General features: G+C 36.3%; 2 protein-coding genes across 2 annotated transcripts in view; both read left to right on the forward strand.

Moving 5' to 3' along the window:
* The window catches only part of LOC101894838 (uncharacterized), a 375,018-nt gene that overhangs the window by 312,189 nt on the left and 43,889 nt on the right, over positions 1 to 18,940 (forward strand). The window lies entirely within an intron of this gene.
* On the forward strand, positions 1,235 to 9,813 carry LOC131806586 (uncharacterized). The gene is made up of 2 exons (XM_059130885.1): positions 1,235 to 1,750; positions 8,481 to 9,813. Exons 1-2 carry the CDS (start codon positions 1,676 to 1,678, stop codon positions 9,237 to 9,239), a joined length of 834 nt encoding a protein of 277 aa, XP_058986868.1. The 5' UTR covers positions 1,235 to 1,675; the 3' UTR covers positions 9,240 to 9,813.

Below are 18,940 nucleotides of genomic sequence, written 5' to 3' on the forward strand. Positions count from 1 at the left end.
CCACACCATCACCATAGCCGGCGCTTGAGTTCTGGTGGCCAACCGAAGGTGCATTTTCAACTGATCTCTTTGGCAAGTAAACACGATCATTTTGTTTGTTTGCAAGCTGCTGAACAACGAATGTTTTCTCATCGAAGACGGAAAAAACCAAATTCGGCAGTTCACCACGTTCGGCCAAGTGAAGAAAATCTTTAGCTCTTTTGAGTCTATTTTCTTTCTGTTTTGAAATTCCAATGGCTTTACCCCGAGCTCATTTTTTAATATTTACCGAACGGAATATTGTGATATGTTCAGCTCACGAGTCATTTTTCGGCCAAGCGACTTGGCCGAACTTCCTTACTTTTCGAACCATTTCTGCTGATGTTGCTGTTTTCTTCCATCCACTTTCGTGCACATTTAAATTTAAATGTTGGAGTGCTTGTTGTTTTCCAGCCAAATTCCATCACGAATAACTTTTTATCTGGAAAATGTTCACCAAAAAGCTTTTGTACGCTCTCAAACAATATAATGTTCTGCCACTGAAATAATTTTAACCGCTGTCGGACCAGTCGCTTAGAAATGACAGCAGTCTGAAGTTTGTAGCAGTTTTTTCATCTCATTCTGTATTTTCTGCAACTTTTATTAAATTTTTATTCAACGGAAATACTAAAAATGGCAAGGGAATTTACAACCTTCGACATTCGTTTCGTGTTTCAATAGATGTGTTCTTACGTCGATTGTAATACACAGAAAAAAACTACGACTACCTGTACCTGCCAGCATTTGATTTCCCTTTACTCGACATAAAATTTATGTTCTCTTTTCTCTGAGTTTCATCATCATAACATTTATGCACTGCATTTAAATGCTGCTGCACATTGCGAGCAAGTTTATTTCGTATCGTTTCGCAGCGCTATTTTCATGACGTTATTTATATATGCTGTGCATGTTTTTTATTGTAGTTGTTGCTTTGGTTTCTTAGTATTTTCCCGTATTTTTCCCTCGAAATACTTATCATTATACGCAAGGGGATTCAGCCAAGTTATCTTCCACCATCACCACCAACATTGCTGATGATGGGATTTTTGCATATTCGCATATTTCATATTATATTAAATATCTGTTTTTTCATTTATTTGAATGGAAGGAATTATTTACGGGAATTTAAGCTTAATAAGAAAAGCTGTGGAAAAAATGGAAATTAAAAACTGTTTAAGAGACACGACTTAAAACAAGCCACTAAGTTCGTGTTCACGTACGCAAGGATTAGTTTCCTCCGTGTATAAAGGGACTAATCTCATCTCTGCGTACGTGCACGATTTGATGTGCCATCACTGACAATCGATGTCAGTTCTCGACCTTTTCCTTTTGTTTAGTTTTTCTTTTTTTTTGGATCAACAGAGTTTGTTGATCACCGTAAGAGACGGTCGTGTTTTGCTACAACGTAAATTTAACAAATCAATAAATTGTGAAATCTTGAATTGCCAAAATAAAAAGTTGTGGTTTTTTTGTATTAAAAAAAAAAGGAAATTTTGGAACAACTCTAGTTTAATTTTTTACTGCCCCTACGAGGCCTGTGAGTTTGATTTTTTGGTCCCGATTGGACGACACTAAACCCCAGTATAACCTGTGACATACCTAAAGTGTGGATCGGGTATCCTGTTGCCGCAGAAAGTTAGTTGAGTGACAATAACATATGGTCCTTCCGAACCTACAACAACCAGAAAAAAAAAAAAAAATTGAAATACAGGCAGATATCAGCCATACTGAGGTACGTACGGTGCATTTATAAAAAGATCCAGAATATTTCTATCCCAGAACATACATCCATCATAACCTGTCCCATAACCTGTCATCCATTTTCCTATTGTTACTTGCGGTGTTGCAAAATTTCACCAAAAATCATAATTTTGCATCGAAAGAAGAAATAATGCAAAAAATACCGCTACCCATCAATTTGTTGTTGAGGTAGGTCAGTGTCTTTGCATAGAAAAAACAATAACAAAACGCACACAAAATAGTTTGGCTGTTCGAAACATACATACACACAGCCACATACATACCAAAGAGTGGTTGCTTGTGCGTTTTTGTTGTGATCTCTTGTTGCAGTCTGTCCCTTATTGATGTGTTGTTAGAGAAGAAGGAAAAAACAAGAATATCAATACAGTGGTTCGAAGAGATGCATTTGGGAAAATAAGAATAATATTTTTCACGTATTGAAAATAAATATTAGATTTTTGTCCCTAAACTGAAAAATTTGAATTAAAGCTCATTATACCGGACAATTAAAGTGGGCTAACGATAGATATAAATATTACACAAAAATTAACAGCTTTATGTTGTGTCGTCACTCACATTTTTGTCATCGCGGATCAATGTTGCAGTAACAGACACCAAATTTGGGCATCAAAGAAAAAAAAAAAAAAAAATAATTTTTGGTTTGCTCGTTTCTATGCGGTCACTCAAATGGAGTGAAATGGAATTTTGGTGCGAATAGAAATCAAAGTTTTCGCTAACGGTCACAATGAGAGTGGTTATTTGAACACTGCAAGAGCCTACCCTTGTAAGAGATACGCACAAGTAAATGATATCGACACAGTGGTGTCAAAGTAATAATTGCACAAATTAATGTCCCTATTGAGGAAATTGAAATAATTTAAAGAATTTCAAAGCCCTTTAATGTATTTAATCATCATATAATTGTGAATATATTAATTAATTATATGAACAAAATGGAACTTTGCTACAAAAATATTTGATCGACTGTCCCACTCATCTTAAAGAATGAACTGTTTCAAAAGGAGCATAATTAAATAAATTTTTATAGAATTTTGACAAAAAAGAGCAATAAATTGATTTCTGTTTTAAATGTATTTGGAATATTCCTTTGGACTGTCTCCGTTTAGAGAAGATTAAGTCACATCATCAAATTGCCTCAAAATACATTTCGTCTCTACGTCAAGTACACCTCAGATTGATCCCTAGTTGAACGTAACATTTATAAAAACGTAAACATTTTCCTGAATTTATCAAATATAAGGACTGGTTCGAAGTGAAAGATTATTTTCCCATTTTTTTAAAAAATAAAATTGTGGAAAAATATATTTTTCTGAATTATAAGAAATTCAATTAACTACGTCTTAAAACTGTCCCTACCGGCGGGCAGAATCGCAATATATATTTTTATTTAAAATTTAATATTTGCCTAACTGACTCGAAGCGTCATGGGTGTAATGGAAGATTTTTTAATTCAGTGTGAAGAAATAATTTCATACGAACAGCAACTAAAGGAGACCAATTTGAAAGAATACAACGATATGGCCCTAGAGGCAGAAAAGCTGGAAGTTGAAAGCTTATGGGGAGATTGGAAAGCTGCGTACAAAAAATGTATTTCTGATTTGGATTATCAGAAAAAGGACAAAATTACAGTAAAGAACAAAAAAATAGAAACTCATAAGAGCTATATGCGATGTCTTACTCTTATTGGAGACGCCAAAGAAACAATGAAAACTTCAAGTTTAAAACCAACTCAGAAAGTCAGCTCCTCAATTTCGGTCCCACCATGTGATACAGAGGTATTTCATGGAGATTATTTAAATTGGCCCAGTTTTCGGGATTTGTTCACTGCAATTTATGTAAACAATAAAAAACTTAGTCCGGTAGAAAAATTGTACCATCTTTTTCAAAAGACAAGTGGGGAAGCGAGACAGATAAATCAGCATATTCCTCTTACTGATGAAGGTTTTGATATTGCGTGGGATAATCTGAAGCACCAATATGAAAATAAGCGAATTCTTATAAATAATCAATTGCGTACAATTTTTAATCTTTCACAATGCTCCCAAGAATCAGCAAGCGCTCTAAAAAAGTTACAAAGGGAGATAAACAATGCTATTTCTGTCTTAAAGTTATACAAAATAGACATTCGATCATGGGATCCAATTTTTGTATTTCAATGCTCGTCAAAATTGCCGAAACTAACATTATCCCTTTGGGAACAGTCGATTGCCAAGAAGACGGAAATGCCATCCTGGGAAGAACTTAATATATTTTTAACGGAAAGATTTCAAGCACTAGAGAGTGTCTCTGACATATATGGTCCGCACAGTTCACGGTCTAATCTGCCCCAGCAGCAGAAATTTCACAACTTTGAAAGATCAAAAAACTATAAAGTCCACCATACAAAAGTCAACAATTCGAAATGTAAATTGTGTAGGGGAAATCATATTTTGCGATCTTGTCCCAGATTTTTAAGTATGGACTTTAAAAATAGATTGTCTATAGTAAAACGCGACAAACACTGCCTCAATTGCTTATCTTACGGTCACGTGGTAGCAGATTGTACAAGCGAAAAATCCTGCTCCGAGTGCAATTCGAAGCATCATACGCTTCTGCACAGGTCAAATGTTTCCCAACCAGAGAAGAAGTCAAGAGATTGTTTGAGGTCTCAATCCTGCCAAACGGCGAATCTACAGTCCACAGAGAGACCTTCTTCGCCTGAAAATATACGTACATACCATACTTCTGTAGCAAGTAAGACAATGCTGGCCACTGCTTGGGTGACAATTGTCAAAGATGGTACATGTCACAAAGTTAGAGCTCTTATCGATCCCTGTTCGGATGATTCGTTTGTGTCATCAAGGATACAAAAGCTCTTTAATCTTCCTACAATGCCAATTGCGGCAGAAATTAGCGGTCTCGGCGGCGAATGCCTAGCGAGATGCTCTAAAGTAGCAATCTTTACTATATCGTCCATTGTAACTCCTTCTTTTTCGTTGGAAATTGATGCGTTAGTTGTCCCTGACGTCACTGGAAATGTTCCCACACATTCTTTCAACTACGTAGAAAGAAACAAATTGCCAAACTTAAGATTTGCGGATCCTGAATTTTATATGAGTGGCCCAATTGATATCCTCATAGGAGGAACTTTATACCCACTGATTCTGCTCGGCGGAGTAGAACATGGGATATTAGGATCGTTAGTAGCCCAGGAAACGGTTTTTGGATGGATCGTAACTGGCCCTGCGAATAATAGAGTCGCAAAACAATCATTAAGATTATCTCATTGTACGAGAGTGTCTATCGACAAACAATTAGCCCGTTTCTGGGAAATTGAAGAAATTCCCACGAAAACAACTGTATCTGAAGAAGATAAAATATGCGAAAACATATATAAGACCACGGTGAAAAGAAACTCTGATGGTAGATATACTGTTGATTTGCCCTTCAAATTAGAAGAGCCGTCAAAATCAGCTCTTAATTCGAATAGATATGTGGCTCTTTGTCAGTTTCTACGAAACGAACAGTCAATGTTAAAAAAACCTGAATTTAATTCAATGTATGACGAGGTCATACAAGAATATCTGTCCCTTGGGCACTTGGAATTAATAAAAGCGCCAACGTCAAATTTGGAACCTTGCTTTTATTTACCCCATCATGGTATATACAAACCTGAAAGTATCACAACAAAGCTCAGAGTTGTTTTTAATGGATCATGCCCTACGTCAACTGGTAAAAGTCTAAATGATTTGCTTTATGTAGGCCCCATCCTACAAAAAGACATTACTACCCTCATATTGAATTGGCGTCTGTACAAGTTTGTCTTCAATGCAGACATATCAAAAATGTATAGACAAATACAGATAAATCCTAATCACGCCACTTTCCAACGAATCGTATATCGTTCTTCTCCTGATGAGGAAATCGAGGATTATCAGCTAAAGACTGTAACTTTCGGTCTCAACTGTGCCCCATATCTGGCACTACGGACTTTATTACAACTGGCCCAAGATGAGGAACATAGGTTCCCAATAGGAGCAAAGATATTAAGAGAGAACATGTATGTAGACGATGCTCTTGTAGGCGTACACTCGATCCCTGAAGGAATTGCTGCAAAACAGCAGCTAATAGACATTTTGAAATCAGCGGGATTCCATCTGCGAAAATGGACATCTAATTGTAAAAAACTTATTGAAGATGTACCACGAGACCATCTTCTCAATGGAGAATTCCTGGATTTTGATGATAAAAGCATGGCAAAAACGCTTGGAATCCGATGGAATGCAGCTAACGACACATTTTACTTTGTAACAGAAAAAATAGCAAACAAACAGTCGTTTACAAAAAGAGAAGTTTTGTCGGTAATAGCCCGACTTTTTGACCCTTTGGGGTGGCTTGCACCTGTTATAGTAACAGCAAAAATAATTATGCAACAACTTTGGTTGGATGAAATACAATGGGATGATCAACTGAAACCGCTTGCCCTGAATAGGTGGAAAACATTTTTAGATAGTTATTTCGATATTGACAAAATTCAAATACCCCGATGGGTGAAATATTCGCCAGAGTGCACAATAGAAATACATGGATTTTGCGATTCCTCAGAATTAGCCTATGCAGCGGTTCTGTATGCCCGAATAAAGATAGGAAATTCTGTTGCCTCAAATTTATTGGTTTCAAAATCGAAAGTTGCCCCAATTAGGAAGCAGTCTTTGCCCCGACTAGAGCTTTGTGGCGCTCTTTTACTGGCTAATTTGGCTCACGCTGTTCTTCCGCAGCTGAGTATTAAAAATCACACTTTACGCCTTTGGTCGGACTCAACAATAGTCCTAGCGTGGCTTAAGAAACCATCACACACGTGGACAACCTTTGTTGCAAATAGGGTTGAAAAAATTCAAGAGAAAGTAGGAAATAATTGGAACCATGTTGCAACACATGACAACCCTGCAGACCTAGCAACCCGGGGGGTGACTCCTTCAGAATTGAAAGAGAGAAGTCTGTGGTGGTTTGGACCAAGTTGGCTCCAAAAAGAAGAGAAATCCTGGCCTTCATATCTTAGTATTCCGGAAATTAATCTGGAAATGAAAACGTCTCAAACACATATAGCTAGATCTGCGGATGTCGAACACACTGAAATGCACTTGCAACATTTACATAATTATACAATGGCAATACATGTATTTGGATATATTGAAAGGTTCATAAAAGCCAATCATTCTGCCACGAAAAAGACCTATACATATAGAAGCCAAAACCTATCATCTGCGGAACTATCCGCTGGACGAAATCGACTTATTAGGTTATCGCAAATGAGATACTTTCCCGAGGAATACGAAGCTCTATCCCAAAAAAGACCTTTACATCGGAAAAGCCCACTTCTCACGCTCACACCCTTTATGGACAAAGATAAGATTATTCGTGCTAATGGGAGATTAGGATCAACCTTTTCATTGACTTATAGTGAAAGACACCCAATTATTCTGTCCCCGAGCAGTAAACTCACAAAACTTTATGTATCTTTCATACACGAGATGACGTTACACGGCGGACCCCAGTTGATGATGGCAACTATTCGTCTAGAATCCTGGATCATTCGAGGAAAGAATTTGATAAAAACACACATACATAACTGCGTTAAATGCGTAATGGCTCGGAAGAAGCTAGAAAGACAATTAATGTCAGCTCTTCCCCCAGAAAGGGTAACCCTAAGTCGCCCCTTTGCCAACACTGGTGTCGACTTCGCCGGGCCATTTGAGCTGAAAACCTATTCTGGTCGCGGGTGCCGCATTGTTAAAGGATACATCTGTCTGTTTGTCTGCTTCGCTACTAAAGCGATTCATCTAGAAGCAGTAAGCGATCTCTCTACTCCGGCATTTATGGCAGCATTAACCCGATTTATTTCTCGTCGAGGCTGTCCCAATAAAATATTTTCTGACAATGGTCGTAATTTCGTCGGTGCTGCTCGAGAGATTAAGGCAAACTTTAAAAGAACCGTCTTGGAGTTGAAAGATAAAGCCATATCACAATACGGCCAACAACAACTTGAATGGCATTTTATACCAGCTGCTGCCCCACATATGGGAGGTTTATGGGAGGCGGGTGTTAAAAGTTGTAAAACTCACCTGAAAAAGATTGCTGGTCAAATACATTATACCTACGAGGAATTTAGTACAATGTTAGCAGCCATTGAGGCCTGTCTAAATTCACGCCCATTGACCCCACAATCGGAAAATATCGACGATCTAACTGCTCTTACGCCTGGCCATTTTCTGATTGGCTCATCCTTACTGTCCCCTGCCGAACCAGAAGAAATTCCTACCAAAACATCTTTGCTAAACCGATGGCGGAAATTAAAAGTTATTCAGCAGGAGTTCTGCCGTCGATGGAAATCCGACTACTTGAAAGAACTCCACAAAAGGAACAAATGGAAACAGCCATCACAAAATCTAAAAGTAAATGACTTAGTTGTTCTGTCACAGGAGATGGGTAGTCCAAATGAATGGCGTTTGGGGCGTGTAGCAAAGGTGTATCCTGGCCCGGATGGGCACGTTAGGGTAGTCGACTTAAGGACGACAACGGGCTTGATAAAACGTCCCGTACATAAATTGGTCTTACTACCTAGCTCGCAGTAACTACAAAAAAATTCCTACCCCAATCCTTCACTCCCTAACAACCAACTGTGTTATTAAATTTAAACTAATTAACTTTTATATCTCTCTCAGAAAATGTTCCCTTACATGGAGGAATATCGCTGCCTTCTTTGCGCAACCCGACACTCACTCAGACTGTGCCGGCGCTTCTTGGTTCTCCATCCACGGGAAAAAATGAGGTATGTGCGTCAGAATAAGGCTTGTGTTAACTGCCTGGGGCTATCACACAGCTTGGAGGATTGTCGTAGCCCTGAAGTGTGTCGTGTCTGTTGGCGTAGGCATCATACCCTTTTACACGAGCTTGATGACTCTAAATATCAGTGGCTTCAAATGACAGCCCAAGCTCTGGTACATCGTCCTGGGGTTGATGACGAGAAACACATCGTCCGAATATTACTAAGTCCGAATTGCAGTGAGAGCTACATTGCACCACCATATCAAAGGTTACCTTTTCCAACAGACTACGACATTCCTGACTACGAGTTGCAATTTACCGATAGACACAGCGAGGTTCGAACACTCACCATAAAGCTTAAAACAAGCCATGATGGACGCCTAGAAACGCCAAAAGCCCATTGCCTTCCAGGAGAAGTGTGGAAAAAATACGATGTCGAAGATGTAGCTGACACTTCTTTCTACCTTCCATGGGGTTGCTCCATAGTATTGGGGAAAGATGTCTCGAAACATATCTACCTGGGCTTACCTCAAGAGCAGAAAGGTCTCCCTTACATACAGAATACCATTTTTGGTTATGCCTTTTTTGGTGCGTTGGAGACCGATGTGGATAACACAGAGTTGGTGAGAACGTTTATGGAGCAAAATACTATTTAACTAAATCATCGTGAGCTGGTATAATTGGAATTTGTTGTAATCATAAGTATATTGATTATTTTTTTTCTGTCCCCTACTGGGCTTTTGAACTTAAGCTTTAATCTATATTTAGTCTGCCCCGGTGGGCGTTTTGAATTCTATGAATTTTATTTATATTTATATTATTATTATTCCTTTTGTTTTGTTTTGAACTAATCGTTCAAAGGGGGCGGCATGTTCACGTACGCAAGGATTAGTTTCCTCCGTGTATAAAGGGACTAATCTCATCTCTGCGTACGTGCACGATTTGATGTGCCATCACTGACAATCGATGTCAGTTCTCGACCTTTTCCTTTTGTTTAGTTTTTCTTTTTTTTTGGATCAACAGAGTTTGTTGATCACCGTAAGAGACGGTCGTGTTTTGCTACAACGTAAATTTAACAAATCAATAAATTGTGAAATCTTGAATTGCCAAAATAAAAAGTTGTGGTTTTTTTGTATTAAAAAAAAAAAGGAAATTTTGGAACAACTCTAGTTTAATTTTTTACTGCCCCTACGAGGCCTGTGAGTTTGATTTTTTGGTCCCGATTGGACGACACTAAACCCCAGTATAACCTGTGACATACCTAAAGTGTGGATCGGGTATCCTGTTGCCGCAGAAAGTTAGTTGAGTGACAATAACAGTTCGTTTAATGGGTTTCAACGTTCTAAACCACATTCTCTTAAATACCTAAGAAATATTGATTGGCTATAATTAAAATTTGTTTACGTGCCCCATTGAAAAGTAGTCAGCATTTGAGGTTAGAAAAATTCATATTTAAAATTGAGTAAAAAGGTACAATATCTAAGCTTCCATATTAGGTTAACAATAAGCTATCTCTTTCAAAAAGAAAATAGTGTACAGGTACAATAGTGTGTAACTCATCAAAAAACTTGTTAATGACTCAACAAATTACATACCCTATTGGAAATAAACTTCAAGGTCGTTATGCCAATATAATCCCTGCATGGTTTAAATATGATTGAGGGGGGTTTTGGCGGGATCCGATTTTGGTGCATATATCCATACTTTGGGACAATGCGAAATTTAAGCACAGAATTGGTAAAAGTCATTAGCAACGAAAAGTTACAATCTTGGGCAGAGACCCTACGGACCCTATATGCAGAAATGTTATTATTTAAAACTTTTCTAAGATTTCAATAAGACCATAATAGGAACACATTTTTACAAATTTGATCTGCAATTTCGTGCTTTGATTCCGATAAGGACACTTTATCCAAGAAAAAAAGCCAATGTTTGTGGATCCATATATTCCAGTTTTAAGATTTTCGAACTATTTGATCTCATTTTTAACGAAATTACTCAATATCATAGATCTTATAGGAACAGACGTTCCTTTCCAGAAACTGCCAGAATCTAGTAAATAGTTTTAAATTTTTCCAGTTCTGGAATAGGACGAAATAATGTTATTTAACTCCCTATCTTTTTGGAAAAAATAATTTCAGAACCTTTGAAACCGACTTAGCCATGTCCGAATGTTTTTCTGACTATCAAAAATGTATACATCGCTATATTTTTGTTAAGTTTAGGTCAACCTCGAAAATGAAATATATCAGTCGAATCGATGTACCCTATATCTCCACAAAAGTGAAATTCTTAAAAAATACAAGAAATAAAACATTAAGATCTGCTGGACCGAACTTTAATACCCTCCATCATGAAGTACTGCAAATGCGAATGAAATTGGTTGGAAAACGCAGGTGAGGTGTTCAAAATACCGTAAATTGGATAGTACCGTAATATGGGCGCTATACAAAAATATGAATCTAAATACAAAATTCTCTGCTACAGGGCTTGTAATCTTTTATGAATATTAAATTCCAAAAAAAAAGTGGACCCCTATAGACAATTGTCTACCATTGGACCTAGAACCCAATACAGATTCTGAATACGATATTTGAAATAATTCGGTGAAAAATGTCGGTTAATCATCGCTATAGAGGGGCCATACTAAATCGGGGACCGAAATATCTCATTTTTAATACCTTGAAGTTGTAGGAATGTTAAAACACCCTCTTTCTCAATTAAACAGAGAATCAGGACTACTCTTCAGGGAGAACGCCAAAGTGTGCTGGAACAACAAACCACGGTGCAAGGTATCGAAATTTGGTCAGATATCCTCGCATTGAACTCAGTCACTATTAAACAAGCATACTAACAGGCCACTGCAACATCCGATCTAGATCAACCAAATTGGATAACTCTAATGTAGAAAACTGCAGGCTGGGTGAGGATGTGGAAGATCTTGAAAAGATCAAACTCCTTATATTCCACGTTCCTGCTTTATCAAGGGAAAGACTACGGGCTATGCGGGAAGATTCGACCCATGATCTCAAAATGTATGCTGACGCGTATGTGTAATTTTGCAAAAAGACGTAGGAGTTAAAACGTTTGTTTACATCCTTTCTATTTCTCTATCATCTCCCTCAACTTTCATTACTCCTTCCTTTTATTTTTACGCTGGATGATTCCAATGGACCGAAAGGTGTCCAAGTGAGGTAGTTACAATTTCAATTGCAACTACACATCCTCTAACCTAATATATTATTTTTAATAGGACAAATTTAATGTCCAAAGGTGGAAGGTATGCATATATATATGTTCTATCATGATGATTTTTGGGACAGGCAAGAAGTGAATTTGATTGAATCTTGAATCATCCAAATCGGTCTACACCTTTTTGTATGTAATCTACATTATTCAAAATTTTTAATAATCGTAGCTTTTATTGAAAGCGAAATAATATCAAGATTTTCAAAAGGGGCGAAGAGAGGATATAGCGGCCAATCTCTTTTGATGCTTCTCCAAAAAATCGTAAAATTTATTCTCGTGTGACCTTGAATTAGTTTCGAAAATTTGAATGATTCTCATTTTAAAACCAGATTTTCGCACATCTGTATACTTCTGTTTGTATTATAACTAGTATGAAGATGGGTTACAACGGTCAATTTCTTTCCGCCGATTAATGATGAACATTTTATTCAGCATTGCACATCTCAATATAAGCAATTTTGAAGCCAAACTATATATTGAGACTACATATCTGCTGGCAAAACGACTGATGTGAAGAGTTGTATATATATTTTACATTTGATAACAACTGAAAATATGCTAAGTATTTGCAAAACTAGTCACTTAAGTTGGCATATTTTCCAAGTGCAAAGTTCGAAACGACTCCAAATAGCCACTCTATTTAAAAGAGTTCTTTTAAAATTTAGAAAATTATTTTGCAACTATCCAACACTTTAGTTTACCACAAGTAAATTTGTGTGTTCACCAAATATAATTATAAGCAATGCATTATATTTCAAATTGAGTGAATAATTCGGGATTTAAGGTAAACTATTAATAATATATACATATAAGTACATATATATTCTGCCTTCAAGATGTATAATTTAAATCATTCGCATCTAAATGAATTCTGTGTGAATATTCTGTGTGAAAACTAACCGCAACATCTTCAACACTGATGAATGTCTGCAAATACAATGCGTTATCGTTGTGGTGGTATGTGTTTTTGTTAACTACACACCAATATCAACATGTCTACAAATATTCATAACAACACACCACTCCACCCTGTAACATCATATCAATCTTCGGTATGTAAATGTGTGGCAGTTGCTATTGTTTATTTGTTTTGTTTCTGTGGTGTCCTCTACCACCAGCCAACATGAGAACAACATTACCATAAAGGAGGAGGGGCGTCGAGAGTTACGAGAGAGATGTGGAAGTGGAATTATGATTTCTGGTAATGGTAGTTTGTTTTATTTTTAGTCCCTGCTTCCTTTCCGCTCTCACCACACTGAGAGAGAAAAAAACAAACTTGTTTCATTTGAAATTAGTGTGAGTGGGATGTGTAGGTATTTGTGTGAAGAATTTAATGGTTGACATGTGAAAACAAATGCTTGCGAATATTTTCTAGTCTTCTCTACTCTCACTACTCCCCTCCTGCCTAACCTGGATCATTTTACATATTTTTTTAGAGAATTTGTGTGTTCATCATCATCATCGCCATCATCATTCGCCCCAGCATCGGGGGAATATTTTGTTTATTTGTTTACTTTTATGATTTTTTTTTTGCATTTTGTTTTGTTGTTATTTTTTATGCTCATATTTTTTACCATGCCATTGTTGTTGAGCACTTTGCCCCCGGTGGTGTTCAGTTGCTGATACATCTGTTCTCAAATGTTGTTGAGCAGGAGGGCAGCCTGGCTGACTGGCTGGCAGGCAACGGGAGCTTAGCATGCAAAGTGCATAATAAATAGTTTGATATGTTTATTTGAACAATAATATACATTTGTTTGCTTTAACAATAATGAAATATGAAGAGCAACAACAGCAACAAAAAATGGGAAAAAAGAAACATGGCACAACAAATCAAATGAACACATTCGGGGCAATGAATGCAAGATTGCGAATAAGTTCCTACCAAAATATTCAACAGAGGGTTTTGAATAACAACAAAGTACTAAAATATGCATATCCCCATTTTCTGGTCATATATTAACACTTCAATATTCCGGCATATGTCAAGATGGAAATAATAGCTTTGCCAGGCGAAATGGGAAGGGCATGTAAATGTTATATGGTCTAGTTTAATTTCAGTAACATAATCCCTCCTAGGGCAAAATATAAATCCCTGAGTCTTCTGAGATGTGTCTTTTATTTTTCATATATTCCATTATACACACAATGAGCTCCGATCCATTTGAAATTTATTATTTGATAACTGCTCATCCATATACATGTTCTGCCATTACTTGTGTACGGATAAATAGAAGATTTTAATTAAATCATAAGCAAATATCTCATATTTTTTGTTTTGTTTCTGTTTCTTTTTTTTTTTTTTTCTTTCATCCAACACATATTTATCTTCACCGACACGTATGCTTCATTAAATGATTGTCGTTTTATTATTTGTCTTGAGCAGAAAAGACAAAGACAACTATGGCAATAATTGAGAGATTAGTTATGCATGACCTATTCAAAAAAATAAACATATTTTTATTAGGAAAATAATGCAATCAAATGTTGGCAGCACACACACACACAATTTTGTAAATAAATATTCTAATGACCTGAGATGATCCGAATTTGTAGATTTTTTCTAAATCTTCACACATATGAAAGAAAAGGCTAATTAGACAAAAAAATGTATGTTGTAATCTAACGAAGTGGAAAAATTCTTCTACTTTTTATAGACTGAAAATGACGGAATTGGATTTTTTTCAAATCTTCACACATATGTACAGGGTGAGATAAAAAACTGCAATAAAGTCAAACGCCATATTTTTTACATTTTTTTTTTAAATTTTATTGAATGGAAGCAAAAAGTGACGGAAATAGCTTCATATTTAAGAATAAGTTTAGATTTGTTCGAATTGGCATAATGGCATTCAAACGGCCAATGAAACTATCACACGCTGTCCGAATGTTGCTCTGAAGTATTTTAGCCGATTCCTGGCGAAGCGCTTGCTAGAGGTGATCGATAGTTTGGTATTTTTTAGTGCCAACCTTGCTTTCCAAAATACTCCAGACACAACGGATTGGTAACCGGAGATTTTGGTGGCCATTGTGCGCTGGAAATGAAGCTAGGAACCTCATTTTCTAACCATTCTTGGGTGGCGCGTGCTGAGTGCGATGGTGCTGAGTCCTGTTGGAATGTCCAAGGTCTGCGGCCAAAATGTTTGCGTGCCCAAGGTTTTAATACACTCTCCAGAATTTATTCTGATGCCACAGTGATTAATAGAAGCGGAGAGCGACCATCGGCTGTTATGGCGGCCCACATTAGTTCTGGTCGGTGCTTGAGTTCTGGTGGCTAACCGAGGGTACACATTTTCAGCTGACCTCTTTGGCAAGTAAATACAATCATTTTGTTTGTTTACAAACGGATATTTTTTCCGATGTTTTCTCAATGAAGAAACCCAAATTCGGCAGTTCACCACTTTCGGCCAAGCGAAGGAACACTTTTGAGTCTATTTTTTTTCTGTTGCGGTGTAAGTTCTTGCACTTTTGGAATTTCAATGGCTTTACCCCGAGCTCATTTTTCAATATTTGCCGAATGGAATATTGCGATATGTTCAGCACACGCCAGCCATTTTTCGACGACTGCGACGCGGGTTTCAATCAAGTCGCTTCTTTACTTTTCGAACCATTTCTGCTGAAGTTGCTGTTTTCTTCCGTCCACTTCCTTGACATCGGGCTATGCTACCAGTATTACGATAACGAGCGACGGTACAAGACACAGAAGATTTATTCACTTTTAAGTGCTGGAGTGCTCTAACGATAGCCACTTTTGGTTTTCCCGCCAAATATAAAGAAATCACTCTATCACGCTTGAATTTCATCACGAATATTTTTTTCTGAAAAATTCTCACCAAAATGCTTTTGTACGCTTGTAAACAATGTAATGGGCTGTCACTAGAATAATTTTAAAAGCTGTCGAACGAGTGGCTTAGAAATGGCGACAGTCTAAAGTTGGTTGCAGTTCTCTCATCTCACCCTGTACTTCGAAAACAGGACACCAAGAAACACTTTGGTGACCCACCAAGTGACTATGAACTGAACGGAGTCTAAGATATCTTAATCGGAAAATTTCTAAAAATTGGGAGAGTGTGGAATTTACCTCTGTTTAAGTTACTTTGCGATATAAACATTCAAAACGCTGATACACGTGTCTTCTTTTTTGGCTATACTTTTATTGTCTGCTGGATTTTCCCCGCAATTATTATTTCTATTGAACAGTGTAATCGACTTATTATTAAGAAAATTAATTTTATCGCACAGTGTAATTCGGAAACTCGCTGATTACAGCCAATTTTCAGAGAAATGAAATTTGTTATTTAAAGCTCGAAATGGATACCAACCATACTGGCGAACGATTTTCTATATAGGGCCACGTTTTCGTATGATCCCCTTTTTCGGTAATGATAGGGTTTTAAATTGAATTAAAAATTATATTTTAAAAGCCATAAAATATTTTCCATAAATTTCCTTAGTTTGGCCCAAACCTGATCCAAAGTATTCGTAAAATATTCCAAATTTTCCTGGCAGTCATTCCCATAATCTTCGGAATGGCACCTCTTATAATATTTGAATAGTTTTAAATAAGAATTAAAAAATGTTCATACATTCCAATATCCTTACATAACGAATATCCTTTCTAATTTTGTTGAACAGAATCGTAAATGTCCAATGTGAACGAAATTCGTCAACTCAAAATGATGACAATTTGGTTTACAAATCATTTTTAAACTTAAAAGATGATGCGAATTTTTTTCATATTCTTTGAATGTACTCCAGTTCTATGGTGGAAAGTATAAAAGACTCTTCCCTATGATTTCGATATTGATTTGATATTTGAATCGTCCAAAAAATCATCTTTAAGTCGGATTCAGGTCAAAAAGTATTTGACTTCACATTCCTGCTAAAAACCTCTAAAATATCATAGATCGGAAGGTATCATATATCTACACGGAGACCAGTTATTTCATCTTTTACTTGCCAATTTTAGCTCAAATCATTTAATTTCCTAGAAGAACAGAACATTAAGGAATTGAAAATGAAATGAAATTTGTCATATTTATTGAAAATTTTATGAAAATTTGCCATGGACTGCATCAGTATGCTTGAAAATATCTCAAATCCGGAATTACCGATTTCTGATGTTTTTCAGATAACCCCAACATTTTGACACCTCTCGCCGCGAAAAATTTAAGTTTCGGCCAATTTTAATACCTTTATATTTAATAATATTTAATTAGTATTTTAATTTATTACAATCCCAAATAAACCCGCAATTTTAATCCAGCAAATTATGTTGGAAAATTAGAAAAACTACAAAAATATCTAAAATCCTTAATGACATTTATTCTGCAAACAATATTAGCAGACCATATAAATTCGATTTCATTAATATTAAGAATTACCATTTTCAAATTTAAACTCAAATTATCTGATAGTAATTACCGCTGGAGTACTAAATAAAGTCCATAATGATGGCAGTTATAAAATGTCCCCTCTCTTATGAAGCAACTTCTTCGCATAAAATGGGGAATGTTTTTTTTTTTTTAATTTTTAATATACCCCTAAAAGTATACATTAACTATTTAAAGTTTTTTATAACTTTTGTCCTTCCTTCCCGTCCTCCTGAACCCACAGAAACAACAAATGGCAAAAGTATTTTACAAAAACTTGACAATTTTCTCCCGAAAATCGCCCGCCTTTGTGGTAAACATAATTTCATTATATGGAACAGTTATCATCACTTTGTTGGGGGGACATAACTGGCCCCTGGTACTAAAGAAGTGACAACAGAAACAAATGGCGAAAAATCAGATGGCGTTGAAACACACTGACAATCGCCCGATACACAAACACACAAAATATGAGTATTAATACAAAAAAAAAACGAGAGAAAGAAGGGAAGAAAAAGAAGCTGGCATAATGAAACCTGCAAGTGTTTACTCCATAAACACAATCGTTGTGCCCATTCATTTCCACATTTAAAGGCCCCAAGGACTTGGTGGAGTGTGTGGGCGCGGAAACTTTTTTGGCGTGCTATGGCGGTGGTTATATTAAATAATTTCAGCAAGTCTGAATGCCATTAAAACGAAATATTCCCCAACTGATGGTGTTTTTTTCCTCTTAAATTTAGCGTTGTTGTAATTTTGCGGGTGGAGAGCGACAATTTTTCCCTGATGAAGTTACCGATTTTTCATACCGGTGTGTGTGTTGTTTTTTTTTTTTGTCGTTCCTGGAAATTATTTCTGGATGACACATTAAATTTTATTAAATTATAAAAAATAACCAGGGCAATGAAATGGTTACGAATGGCAAATTAAAATGGAACTTCCATTTTTTTTTTGCTTTTACTTCCCACACCCATCTCCACCTCCTTCAAGCTAAAATGCCATTCATGTTTATGGTATGAAAACATGGTGCGGAATTAAACTGCAGCATCAGAATGAAGTGTAAAAGAAATGTTGATTTGTTTCAGGGAGCTTGCGTATGGATGGAGAATTGTTGAGGGGGGAGCTGGAATTTGCTTTACTATGTTATGTGTGTGTGTCATTGTTCAGACCCCAAAATGTCTCGTATTTTAGCAAATGAAATGATTTTGTTGAAAAGAAAATTCATATGTAAATTATTGTCAAAAGTAGGTTGGGGTGATGTTGTTGTGGTGTTTTTTTTTTTTTTTTTGGCTGTGTGCGAAAAAAAACATGTGAAGGTTGTCAACTAATAAGGCCGTTAGTAATTATAGTAATGTGCTGATGTTTATTAACAATTTTTTAAATGAATTTAACTATAATATAAAGATTTTGTTTAATAAGAGCAAAGAAAAAACTTGGGACTCTTTTTACGAACAAATATTCATTAACAAAAAATGTTATTTGCAAGAATTTTACGACTGTGTAGTCTGCATCGCTTCCTTAGGTCAAGCTTGATAATTCTCATACTGTCTATTGAAAATGGGTAGAATACTAAATTTTCCATGCAAAAATTACAAAAAAAAAAAAAAAAATAGAAAACAGTTCATAGAGTTTCGAAGAGGGCCCAGAACCAGTGCCTCGGACCTAACCTGGTTACTTCCTTCAGATTATATGAGATATGTAGTAATTTTTAAAAAAATCGCTTTCTTATTTCGCAAGTTATG

This window comes from Musca domestica, unplaced genomic scaffold (assembly GCF_030504385.1).
Source record: "Musca domestica strain aabys unplaced genomic scaffold, Musca_domestica.polishedcontigs.V.1.1 8, whole genome shotgun sequence".
In the NCBI taxonomy this organism is placed as follows: domain Eukaryota; kingdom Metazoa; phylum Arthropoda; class Insecta; order Diptera; family Muscidae; genus Musca; species Musca domestica.

Coding starts and splice junctions, on each gene's coding strand:
- LOC131806586 (XM_059130885.1), top strand. CDS start 1,676: ATGGTCCTTCCGAACCTACAACAACCAGAAAAAAAAAAAAAAATTGAA. Junction 1,751..8,480: donor CAGATATCAGCCATACTGAG/GTACGTACGGTG, acceptor TATCTCTCTCAG/AAAATGTTCCCTTACATGGA.